This window comes from Alosa alosa, chromosome 5, assembly GCF_017589495.1.
Source record: "Alosa alosa isolate M-15738 ecotype Scorff River chromosome 5, AALO_Geno_1.1, whole genome shotgun sequence".
In the NCBI taxonomy this organism is placed as follows: Eukaryota; Metazoa; Chordata; class Actinopteri; order Clupeiformes; family Clupeidae; genus Alosa; species Alosa alosa.
Window position 1 is genome coordinate 10236193 of NC_063193.1, and position 12991 is coordinate 10249183.

General features: G+C 39.2%; 1 protein-coding gene and 1 long non-coding RNA gene across 2 annotated transcripts; both read left to right on the plus strand.

The window, feature by feature from the left end:
* Positions 1-3887: 3887 nt before the first annotated feature.
* LOC125294183 (C-X-C motif chemokine 11-like) lies at positions 3888-4715 on the plus strand. Its single transcript, XM_048242620.1, has 4 exons — positions 3888-3955; positions 4151-4274; positions 4371-4460; positions 4596-4715. Exons 1-4 carry the CDS (start codon positions 3901-3903, stop codon positions 4702-4704), a joined length of 378 nt encoding a protein of 125 aa, XP_048098577.1. The 5' UTR covers positions 3888-3900; the 3' UTR covers positions 4705-4715.
* Positions 4716-10885: 6170 nt separating this feature from the next.
* On the plus strand, positions 10886-11542 carry LOC125294135. Its single transcript, XR_007193492.1, has 3 exons — positions 10886-10984; positions 11284-11407; positions 11502-11542. It is a non-coding gene; the product is annotated as an uncharacterized LOC125294135 (long non-coding RNA).
* Positions 11543-12991: the final 1449 nt, after the last annotated feature.

Consider the following 12991-nt stretch of genomic DNA (forward strand, 5'->3'; position numbering starts at 1 on the left):
ATCTCCCTTTGCTGTCCAAACAGTCTACAGCAACATTTTTCACTTAACGGACCGTTAAACAGTTGTCATATTTCTGACGGACCGGTAGCAGGGACGTTGATAGTATTTTGTCAGAGGTGGTGCTGATCATATTACGGGGGGTTCGGGGGTGTTTCCCCCGGGAACATTTCGAAATTCTGGCTGTTAAATATACCCTTTTAACGCAGTTTCGAAGGGGCATACAAACTTTAACAGAGCGAGCAGGGCCCGTTTTCTGTCTGACTCAGGTGATCGTGAACATTGGCTACCTGCACGATAAGGTTTTCACTTCACTGCTGCTTGACACTACCTTGCATGGAGACATATTTCACGTTAACAGTGGAGATGTTAGCAAAACTATAGCGTTTGGTAAATGGAGATGCAGATCATCTCCCTAATTAATTTCTTTGCGCAACAGCCCACATTATGCGCTCACACCAGCGAGACGAGTGAAATAAGTGTAGGCCTATCTGTCATCGGCATCGCCATAGGCTATTTGCTACGATATAAGCTACTGTTAGGCCTACAACAAGTCGCGATTTATTAGGCTATCCAATCGCTATGCTGTTTTCATGAACATTGCAGGAATCCACTTCATTCACCTACCCACGAGTGGGTCAGTTTCACTTTCGCAAACACGCATACACATTGAATGAGCACTCATAGCCTACCACTTCCACCTAATGTTATGCCTCTATATTTTATGAATTAAGAAGTATTTATTGATCAGGAAAACATTTAGTTTATTTTTCTTTCGGTCCACGGTTGCATAACACCATTCAGTTGTGCCGCAAATTAACAGACAGAAGCACCGGGCATAATCTAGCCTAAATTCATGGCAATTGTTTTTTAAATCCGAGGGCCCCCATTGGCTGAGGGCCCCTGTGCACGTGCACACTTGGCACAAGCCATGATCCGTCCCTGAAGTGAAGTCTCTACCAGCTTTCGGAAAATCAGATCATGCCGCTGTTTTCCTACTGCCTATGTACAAACAGAGAAGTCGGACGGACCCCCCAGTGACGAAGGAGGTCAAGCGCTGGACTGACCAATCGGAAGCCAGGCTACAGGACGCCCTTAGCAACGTTGACTGGGAGATGTTCAAGACGAACTCTGCTGACATCAATGAGTTTACGGAAGTATCATTGAGTTACATCAATATGCTAACTGATTCCATCATCCCAACTGTAAAGATCCGAAGCTTCCCTAACCAGAAGCCATGGGTGGATAGAGAAGTGAGAACACACATGATGAAACATGAAACACACATGAAAAACACAGACTATCTTGCACTAGCTGCAGCATGTGAAGCAAATGAGGATGCACCTTTCTGTGTCTCTGAGGTCGATGTGAGCAATGCCTTTAGGAGGGTTAATTGTAGAAAAGCTGCTGGACCGGATGGAATTTCTAACAGGGTTTTGAAATCCTGCGCTGCTCAGTTAGCTCCTGTGTTCACTTATATCTTTAACACATCATTGGCTCAAGAGACAGTTCCTACTTGCCTCAAGCAGTCTGTTATTGTTCCAGTACCGAAAAACAAAAGTCCATAATGTCTGAATGACTACCGCCCAGTAGCCCTGACGTCTACAGTGATGGAAGTGTTTTGAGAAGCTTGTGAAAAACATTATCTGCTTATCCCTCCCTGCCTCCTTCGACCCCCTCCAATTTGCTTACAGAGCCAACAGGTCTACACAGGATGCCATCTCAAACCTCATGCACACCACCTTAACTCACCTGGAGGAGGGGAATGGGAATTATGTGAGGATGCTGTTCATTGACTTTAGTTCAGCATTCAACACGATAGTTCCTCTCACCTTGGTCACGAAGATGAAGGCCTTAGGACTGAACACCACCCTGTGTCACTGGATATTTGACTTCCTCACCAACCGTTCACAAGTGGTTAGAGTGGGGGGTCTGACATCTGACCCATTAACCATCAGCACTGGTGCTCCCCAAGGCTGTGTTTTGAGTCCACTGCTGTACAACATCTACACACATGACTGCAAAGCCAACAGTAGTCATACCTCCATCATCAAGTTTGCAGATGACACAGTGATCTTGGGCCTGATTAGTAACAACAATGAACAGCTCTACTTGGATCAGGTTGATGAGGTGGCACAGTGGTGTCAATCTAACAGATTGACACTGAATATCAATAAAACCAAGGAAATGGTAGTGGATTACAGAAGGCAGCAGCAGAACTACAGTTACACCCCACTAATGATCAGCGGGCAACCTGTAGAGAGAGTCACAAGTTTTAAATATCTTGGTGTCCACATTACTGAAGACCTAACATGGACTGTTAACACTCAATATGTTCTGAAGAAGTCCAGACAACGACTCTACTTCCTTCGTCAGCTAAGGAAATTCAAAGTTTCTACATCCATCATGAAGGCCTTCTACACTTCAGCGGTTGAGAGTGTTCTAACTGGTAGCATCATCACCTGGTATGGGAACTCCACTGTTAGAGATTGTAGTACTCTGCAGAGAGTAGTGTGCTCAGCTGAACGTACTATAAGAACTCAACTCCCTGCTCTACAAGATATCTATTCCAGAAGAGTACTCCTAAGAGCCCAAAAGATTCTGAAGGACTCTTCTCATCCTAACAATGGATTATTCCTACCGCTGAAATCAAGAAGACGCCTATGTAGTCACAAAGCCAGAACTGAGAGACTCAGGAGAAGTTTTTATCCCCAGGCCATCCGAACTCTGAACTCACACTATACTGACTTTGCACTCATTCACTCCTCAGCACTCATGACCCCCCCCCCCCCCACACACACACACACACCTACAAGACTTTTAGCACTTTTACATCCCTCACCCTATGCTACAGACCTTTTATTTATTTTCTTATTTCATCACACGACGTCAAAACACACACACACACACACACACACACACACACACACACACACACACACATATCTGACTTTCTCCAACTTTTGCACATCTCCATAGAACTTTTTATTTATTATTTTTGATTTCTCCTCCATCTACCCATGTCCTTGATTGCCTAGCCTTTCTGCCCCACATACACAGCACACTATCCCATCTCCCCTGTCATTCCCCCAACACACACACCAAGACCCCTGGCAGTTGGGTTAGCCCCTTGAGCCGTGGATCTGCCCAAGGTTTCTTCCTTGGTAAGGGAGTTTTCCTTGCCCCTGTTGCTCTTGGGTGCTCCTTGTTGGTGCCCCCATTCCAATCCTCCCCCACCTTTCTTATGCAGCCCTTGCCACTTAATCTACTAAACCCCTCTTCTACTGCACTTTTTACCCCCCCAACTTTGCACAAATAGGCTGACACCAGACATAATTTCACTGCATTTCTTACTTCCAGTAACTATATGCATGTGACAATAAACTTCCTTGTATCCTTGTATCCTTGTAAATGTGTTTATAATGCTTTATGGAAACTGTGTTCAAAGAAAGTGTTTTCAATATTCCTCCATGCATCAGTATTTCGATCCAAAGACGTATTCTCCCAACAATATTTGTTTAATCTTCCCTCAACTATTCCAATGGCACCCAAGTTAGATTCCTGGGACACGTTATTTATGTTTTTTAGTTTGTGATGTGAAAAGCCAATATCATGTAATCATGCAAATGCTGACCACACCATACCAATGAGAAACCTCCCATAAAGAATGCCTTCTAAGTCCTTTAAATGACTTTTCACTTGTGTGCCCCGGTTTCCACTCACAAGTAGCTTTTCACAGAAACGTCCTCGATTGGAGATGTGAAACTAAGATGCTTCACAACCAAAACAAAATGACGTAGCAGAAAATGGAAGAAAAAGAATAAGAAAGCACAGAGTCTGAGGATATAAATAGGGTAGAATGATTGTCAGCACCAGAGCTGAAGAGAACATCTAGTCTGCACCATGAAGTTCGCAGTGTTTGTTTTTCTTGCATGTCTGCTCTGTGTAGTCGTGACAGGTGAGGCACAGAGTGATTTTTTTAGTCTGCTTGTTTTGGTTACTGTACCCATAAGGTTTCTATGCGAATGTTAAACTGCAGTTACAATAACACATCTACTACCATATTCATATGTTTTATACTTTTCTTTTATACTTTTATATTCTTCTCAAGTGGCATATGCCTTTGTCATAATTTCTCTTATTCCTTCTTCAGGTCAGCGGGAGTCTAAGGGTCGGTGTCGGTGCCAGGGTAAAGGAGTGAGATTTGTTCCCCAACAAAAGATCCAGACGTTGACCATGTACACACCAGACCAGTCGTGTTCAAACATAGAGATCATGTAAGTACTGAAAATATTCTGATATCAGTCGATCGGTCAGCTACACTGGCCACATTGTGGATGGGTAATGACCTGTGTCTGTGTTTGCTTCTGCAGTGTCACTCTGAAGGGCAATGGTGGGAAAAAGTGCATCGATCCAGAGTCTGATATTGCCAAGAAGTTCATGGAAAAAGCTCTGGCAAAAATGTAAGGCAATAGTATTTAAAATTCAGCTTTAGCTTAACAATGAAAAAAATAAGATAGATCAATGATTTTAATTATTAACAGCTATACAAATGGCTTGAATTGAAATTTAAATGTGTTATTTACGATTTTTCACAGGAGAGCAAAAAAGGCGGATCCTACTCTTATTCCAGAGTTGACTACCATACAACTTCCCAACATTACATCAACGTTTGTCAACATTACATCAAACAACACTCTTTTCTAATCAGAAAAAGAGGACAGCATTTCATCTCATGCATCTCTACCCAAAGGAATGCACTGTATCATACTGTATAAATATGTAAAATAAATAAACTAAAATGCTTTGTTTATTTAAAAGAGGGTGTCCATCGTCATTCGTCTTTTTTAATATAATAATGCTATTACTACTACTACTACTACTACTACTACTACTACTACTACTGCTTCTACTACTACTAGGCCTACTACTATTAATATTATAACAATAGTATTAAGAAGAAGAAGAATCATCTCCATCACAATAATTATTGTATTTCTAAGCTCCTTTGAAGACACCCAGGGACACAGTGTAATCAAAAATGAAAGACAAAACAGATGCACACTCAAACTCAAACCATTATAAAATGATCAGTGCAAGTAGTACGGAAATGAATCAGGAAGTGCCCCACCTTTAGGCTTCTAAACAGATGTGTTTTTATTTGGGTTGCTAAGGAGGATAGTGTTGGACAAAGGATAATAGATGGGCATCTGGTAAGTGTAAACAGCGAGAAGGTGTGTATGGACTCAGGAGAAGGGGTAGGGAGAGGCCTGATTATGGAGGCATTAGTGTACTACTAGCGGAAGAATTTTGTATTGCATATGCATTGAACCAGGAGCTGGAGGATGCTGGAGGATGCGGGTGATTTGGTCCCACAGCATTGTATGGCTGATGGCTGTGCACGCTCACTGCAGAGTTTTAGACATTATTTAGCCTGTTGAGTCTCTTTGCTGTCCTTTATTACATCAGATGATCAGGTTGTTATCAGTAGAAACCAAGAGGGCTTCAAGCACAGAAAATTAGGGTCTTAAAAGTATATATGCAAAACAATACCCCCCTTTACATGGACACTTTTAATCCGATTACAAATTGAGTAATGGCTCAATCCGAATAAAAATGTGCCATGTAACACTGATCGGATCCGACTAAATCCACCCATGTAAACAGGTACTCCGATTGTTGGAGCCTACATTTCTTCTTTCTGCACAGGTGTTCCCTATGTGGTAACAATGCACAGTGACATAAACAAATGGGAGCTTCTAAATGATTAAATGCTTGTTTCATGTAAAAGCAGATTAAACATCAAACAGTTTGTTTAGTGTTAATGTAAAGTTTGGTTGAAATCCTCATTTCATTGAAAAAAAGTGTCCATGTAAACGCGGCTACTGACTCAGATTAAGCAACGGTTCAAATCTAGCCATTCAGATCCGAGGATGGCAACCCTGCTTTGGAGCCACACTTTAACAATCCCAGCCTATACAAGCTCTGAGGTTACCTTTAACTAGGATCCCTATGTCTCTGGCTCTCTGTCACCCTCTACAGTAGCTAGTCTCAGCTGAAGTTTGCAGCCTTTAAGTAAAGTAGTATGGATGACTGATCTTTGATGATTTTGTTGGCTCTGGACTGACTGGACTGGACTGAGTTTCAAAAGTGTAGCCTACTCCTGGTGTTGTGTTCAGCTGGCCTCACAACCCTCTGTAGGGCTTCACGCTCCAAGGTATCTTAAAATCCCTGAGGTGAATGAGTTGATAAAGATGCTGCTGTGCTGTCTATACCAGCACTGTAAAAAAAACTCTCTGCGTCTACTTAAAAAAACAAGTCAACACATTTCACTAGCTTTTTTGAGTAATTTCAACTTGACAGTGAAGAACTCAAATAATCAAGTTAAATCAACAAATGCTCCCAACTTGAAATATCTAGTAATGCCAACTTAGTATTGTAAGTAAGGTGGACTTACATTAGGTTGGCAACTCAAAAATTCAAGTTGAATCAAGAGTTCTTCCAACTTAAAAAAACAAGTCAACACATTTCACTAGCTTTTTTGAGTAAATTTTACTTGACAGTAAATAACTTAGATAATCAGGTTGAATCAACAAATCCTCCCAACTTGAAAATATATATAAATTCCAACTAATACATTGACTCTAACAAGAAAAAACAAGTCTAAATAACAACTCAAAAATCCAAATAGATCAAACAATGTTTTTATTTTTAGCCAGTTTGAACACCCCTGACCTACAGTACCCTCCAGAATTATTAGCACCTCTGCTAACGCTGACTAAAAACAGGAATATTAAATCATCTTTTAGAAATTGATCGTAATGCCTTAAGTTAAAAAATGAGGGAATATCCAACATTTAAGGACACCAATTTTCTTTGTGAATGAATAATGATAATAATCATAAATAAATAAATAAATAAATGTTCTTCCTTAAAATACAGGGGTCATAAGTATTGGCACCCCATGTCATGCAGGAGTCCGCATAGGTAGGCCAGTGCAGATAGAAGATCCTTGATGTCCTGTAGAACAACAGTCTCTTCCAGGACGATGGCGATATTGGTGACAGTGTCTGGCTTTCATGGCCAGGTCGTCTTCAATGGCGGTCAAGATTCCAATTTTCATGCCTCTAGTCCTCCTCAGCATCTGCATCCTTGGTGGAAAAGCACAGAACTACATCACTAAATTTGCAAAAAAATAAATTAAAAGACAATGGTTCTCTGCTTGTGTGCCTTTTAGCGACCATCTGGTGCAACCAGGCCAGGACAGAAAATGTAAAGAGAAGGAGAGGAATGCTGGTGCAGCTCAGATGTCTTCTTAATTCTTTTTTTACTTAAGGCGAGACACTACAGGTGAATAGGGTAACATTTTTAACTAGCAGATATCACTATTAAACTTTCCCAGTAGATTACTTACATTAATATGAGAAAATAATGTATTACAAGTTTTCTGTAATTTAGTGTTTACATATGCAAATTAGGCAGTATCTAATAAAATATGCGATAATTTGCATACATTTTAAAACACGTTGAGTTCATCATTAACTGGTGCACCTACCGCATTTTCGAGTTCCCTAAATGTGAAGTGTTTGTGCTTCCTACTTTTGTGTGTTGCAGTTTTGTACATTGCCAATGCTATGGTCGCAGCCTACAAATGGACAAGTTATAGCTTCACCACGACGTAAATGTCCTCCAAGATGTTTAAAAAAGTCCACTGCACTGTGTAGTGAATGTAGTTTCGACCTGAGGTGATTTGTCTTTTGCATGGTACCGTGCCAAATTAAATTTTAATGTAAGCTTACCTGAAGTCTTAAAGATGCACATGCACTTGGGGTGTAGGCAGAGCCAGCTTTTTCCCTGGTGACCGTGATGAAGCCTGTAATGGGTCAGGAGGGTCTCTACATCCGGGTGAGAAAATGGACACTCCTTACATTGCATTGCAACAGAAGAGTCTGCAACAACAAACAAGAGTAGAAAATAATTATTTTTTATATAGGTTTGTAGTGCAGTGGACTTTTTTAAACATCTTGGAGGACATTTACGTAGTGATGAAGCTATAACTTGTCCATTTGTTGGCTCTGATCAAGCATTTTTTAAGGGAGCGCGATCGGCGAATGTAGGGTTGCCATTGTTTTATGTGCCTGCATTCTATTGACATATGTTGCATAAAAAATTACATTTCCATTTATTTTTTTTCAACCTATATGCAGCGCCTCTGCAGATCAAGTAGCAGCAGTTGCAAGACATTACTAAAAACTTTGGGCGGGAGTGAGGTTTAATCAGGGGTTTAGCTTACTCCACAGTGAGCTAGCTATCCTCGCTGGCATCCAATACAAAGGTCTTTCTATAAAGGTGAATATTTTAGGAACATACATGTTTTCAGCAAAACAGGGAAATAGCTAACCAGACAATTATACTGATAATTGAGCTGTAGCAGCTACGGCTATCACTAGTTGTGGAATTAAGCTACTAAGATTAGCTAGCAGGCTAGCTTAGCCTAATAGCCACTATTTCAACAACACCACACTATTTCCAAGAACGTTCCTTGCTGACATCCATTTTACACAAAATTGTTCCTGAAAGTGAATGTTTTAGGAACATCCTTGTTCAGCATTACCGGTTATGTCTTCCCAGAACATTGCAAGCTTCTACCATTCACAGTCATAACTAGACATCACTAACGTTAGCTAGTGATAGCTGCTAACTAGACTGACTATCATAACAATTGGATATTGGATAAAACTAAATGCCTTACTTACCTTTGACAATGCTGTTGTCATTTGCTCCACGCTGCATACAGGTAGGGAAGGTGACTGGCTTCTGTCCTCCTGACAAATTCAAGCTGCAGCCCACAGGTCGCCTTGATACGTTAGGAAACAATGCGCTTGTGCCAACTTGACTAAGAAGTTCAGTGAACTTTGGGAAACGTCTCTCTTATAGATACTTAATTATGCAAGTTGAGTCAACTCAGTTTCTTAAGTTTGTTAGGTGAAATTCCCAAATTAGTTGTGAAAACTTGTTATAATGAGTTTTACTACACTATTTGATTATTTGAGTTCTGTTTAGTCAGAAAAGTTATTTGGCAGTACTAAAGGCAAGTTGTATTTTTTACAGTGAGGGAGCCACTGTAAGGCCAGGATTTTTGGACCAAAGCAGCCAAATGGCTACCCCCCCATCTTAATCAAAGAACATCCAGATTAATAGCCCCACATCATCATATACTTCACCATACCTAGAGATCGGCATGGTGTTATTTCAGTTAGCCTATTAGCTGGGCTCAATGCAAATCAAAGGCAACTTTATCAGGATGCATAGTATTCTGGATCCATGAAATAACTGGCATAGGGGTGGCAATATTTATGACCCCTGTATTTTAAGGAAGAACATTTATTTAGGCCTATTTAAGAAAATTGACAGATTTGGAGTCAATCTCAGTTTCTCAAAATATTCACCACTGCATCACCAGTCTATCCATGGTTAATACACGTTTAAACCTTTGGTGGCCGACGCCATTCTCATCTTGACGAGCGTCTGTGCCGTCCCTTACACCGCTGTGCACTTAGACCATGCCAGGTCCTTAGTGACTTACACAACATAAGAACCCACTAACCCCTCATCTAGAGCAGGCAGGGCATGTGTGCAGTTTATGTGTGTGCACAGTTCTTTTGGTGTGTGATTAGGCAATATTACACAGTTCTAGTGAAGGGAAAGTGTTGATCTGGTTAAAAAGAGAGATCTCCTTTTTCACGACTTCATTCAGTCTGACACCACAGCTTCTCACTGTGTTCACATCTCTTTCACTTCCCATGCTGCAGGAATTATTAGTCGGATCTGAAACTGTTCCTGAGTTCCTGAGTAATATCTTCCATACAGTTTCAGTTTCACTGACTGTCCAGTAGGCTGCTTCCTGGAAACTGCAATGATTCTCAAGAACCAGTGGAATATGTTGCAGCTCACTCATTTCATTTAAACAATTAAACTAATTAATCTTTGTTTAAGATAATAATAATGTAGTTGTTTTTCATCACATATGCTATTATATAATTTTGGATTATTGTAGATCATGCGTAATTATAGTGGAAAAGTTGTGGTCTGCTTCCGTCTTCTGTGTTTTATTTATAATCACAGACTACAACTGATTACTATACTATAAGCCTACTGTAATAATTCTGTTGTGTGGATGTATCTTTACAAAGTGCAGTGAATGATACCATCCTGTATTTTCTAAAAGAACACATTGACCTCTCAAAGCACTTTACCATGTTTATTTATTAAACATTAACAGCACTTAAGGCCATTGCTGCTGTGAGCCCCATCAGGTAACTTTCACACAATCACAGGTCCTTCAAAAGATAACAATATTTATACAGAGGATGCAAACAACTTGGCTTTGACTTGGTAGGCTACATTACGAAAAAGGCTGGTGTAAAATGAATTCATTATATTAATAAGTTAATACTGCTGTTACTAATTGAAAGGATTCTTTGAAATGAAGAAAACTGAGACATTGAGAGAAAAAAACAAAACATTAAAAGAGACTCTTGTTGTGAGGTATGTATGGGGTTGAACAAAAGTTCTATTTTCCTCACACTGATTGATTTCATTACCACTCTTCATTTGATTTCTGAAACAAAACCTTGTGCACTTTCACCTTCATTCATGGCCAACTTGTGAACGTGAACACCAAAAAAAACACAAAACACATACAAAAACAAACTGAGTGAAAATCATCAAGAAATAAGACAGAAGAAAAATAAGGATGTGAAAGTTGAAGTCTGTCATGCTGAAGGAGGAGATATGTGATGCAATGTAAAGGGGAAACCCCTGATTTGATAGAATAAATACAGGCATGCTTGCTACTGTTTGACAGATTCACCTCCTCAGTCTGATACAACAGCTGAGAAAGCAGACAGACCATCACCCATCTCAACAATGAAGTCAGCAGCTCTCCTCGTACTTCTGGCTGTCCTGCTCTTCGTAGATGTGAGAGGTAAGGGCTCCAGTCATCTGCTGACCAAGGTGCTACAGTGACCTCCACTATTATGGCACAAATATCTTTTTTTCAGGATATATTTGCATTTTTCCTCATTGTTTTCATTGTAAGATTACAATAGGTCAGCAAAAGATTTGTATACTTGTTTTTAGTCAACTTTACCAGGGCTGCTAATATTGTGGAGGGCACTGTAATTTCTGAAATAGTGGTCACTGTGTAACAAGGGAGAGTGATGCTACAGCACTGTTGTCTCAACTGAACATCCTGTGATATTTTGTGGTCATGTTTATTTCCAGGGCAACTGGATTCTCGGGGAAGATGCAAGTGCCAGGGTGCAGGGGCCAAAGCCATCCGCCCAAACCGCATTGAGAGGCTAGAGGTGTTACCCCCTTCCTCGGCATGCCCCAATCTGGAAATCATGTAAGCATGTCACAATGTCATGTGCTATAACTGCATACCTTATGGAGTTTAGTGGTGGTCTGTATCTTATGTTTACATCTACTTGTGTCCTCAGTGTCACTCTGAAGGATAATGGAGGACAAAAGTGTCTGGATCAAACAGCAGTTTTTCCAAGAATTACATCAAGAGAGCCATCAAAAGAGGTAAACTACTTTCCCCATTAGAAGTTTGACTTGATGAGAACAACCAACCAAATTCAAAAGAAAATGATTGACATGATATTTAAAATGCATATATTCTATAAAATATCAATATAATGAAAACTTGTTTTACATTTCTTACAGGAGTACACAGTAAATTCCTTTGGATCTCTTTCTGAGAGGCAGCTAATATTGAAAATGCACTTTTTTCTCTACACAACATAGAGACTCCTATTTTTATTTTTTATAACATGGATGTTATCTCAGAATACTTTTATATTTATTTGAATGTTAGGCCTATATTTGGGATGTGTGTTACAGTCCGGTGTCTATTTGGTGAGATGTTGTTTAAATTTGTTATGTTTATGAAAATATCTACACTGAAAGTTGAAATAATTTATGTCATACTAAACGGATCGTTTTTAATTATGTTGTAAATATAAGGAAGGAAATAAAACATTACAAAAAATATGAATAATATGTCTGTTATAATAGCAGGCTTACCTGCAGGTATACTCAAGTGACTTGGTTATTTAATCCCCACACTAACTAAATGTAAAAATATCTGCTAATAATGATCTTCAGTAAACCACTTAAGACCCCATGGCCATGGCATATTTGATGTAATGCAAAACATTCTGATAACACTTTCTATGAACACAGTATCAAAAAGCATTATGAACACATTCATACTTATTCATAAAGTATTCATAAAGCCTCATAATTATCGACATAAGTCAATATACTGTAGCTACTTACCTCTTGATAATAGCAATGACCACTTCCATACAAGCTTACATAATAAATGTATCTTAATTTCCAAGTCCAACTATAAATGCCCATAAAACCTAATTAAGAGTTACAATCCAGCAGTACACTCTAGGTAAAGTGAGATGTGCACATAATGAAAAGCTATAAGGCACCATTACAGTTTGTATGGAAGTCTAAGGTCAAAGCTAAATGTCAAGAGGTAAAAGAAGCTTTATAATTCATTGTGATATTTCAAGCAAGTGCTTATGCCATAACAGCATAACACTTTCTGAGTGCCGTCATGACTATGTATAGATAGTTATATAGATTTATGTCATACATTATGAGGCTTTATTAATACTTTATAATACTATATAAAGTATTATAAAGTAGTTTATAATATAATATTAATAAACACATTGATATATAAAGTATTAATACTTTATTAATACTTTGTGATATTTAAAGCTTTAAGGGCTTACAACATCATCATCATAATGCTTTATGAGTGCAGCAGTCATAATTATGTATAAGTAGCTACGTCGATAATTATGACGCTTTATGAATACTTTAGAATCCTTTACAAATGTGTTTATAATGCTTTATGGGTACTGTTTTTAAAGAAAGTGTTTCCAACATTCCTACATGCATTAGT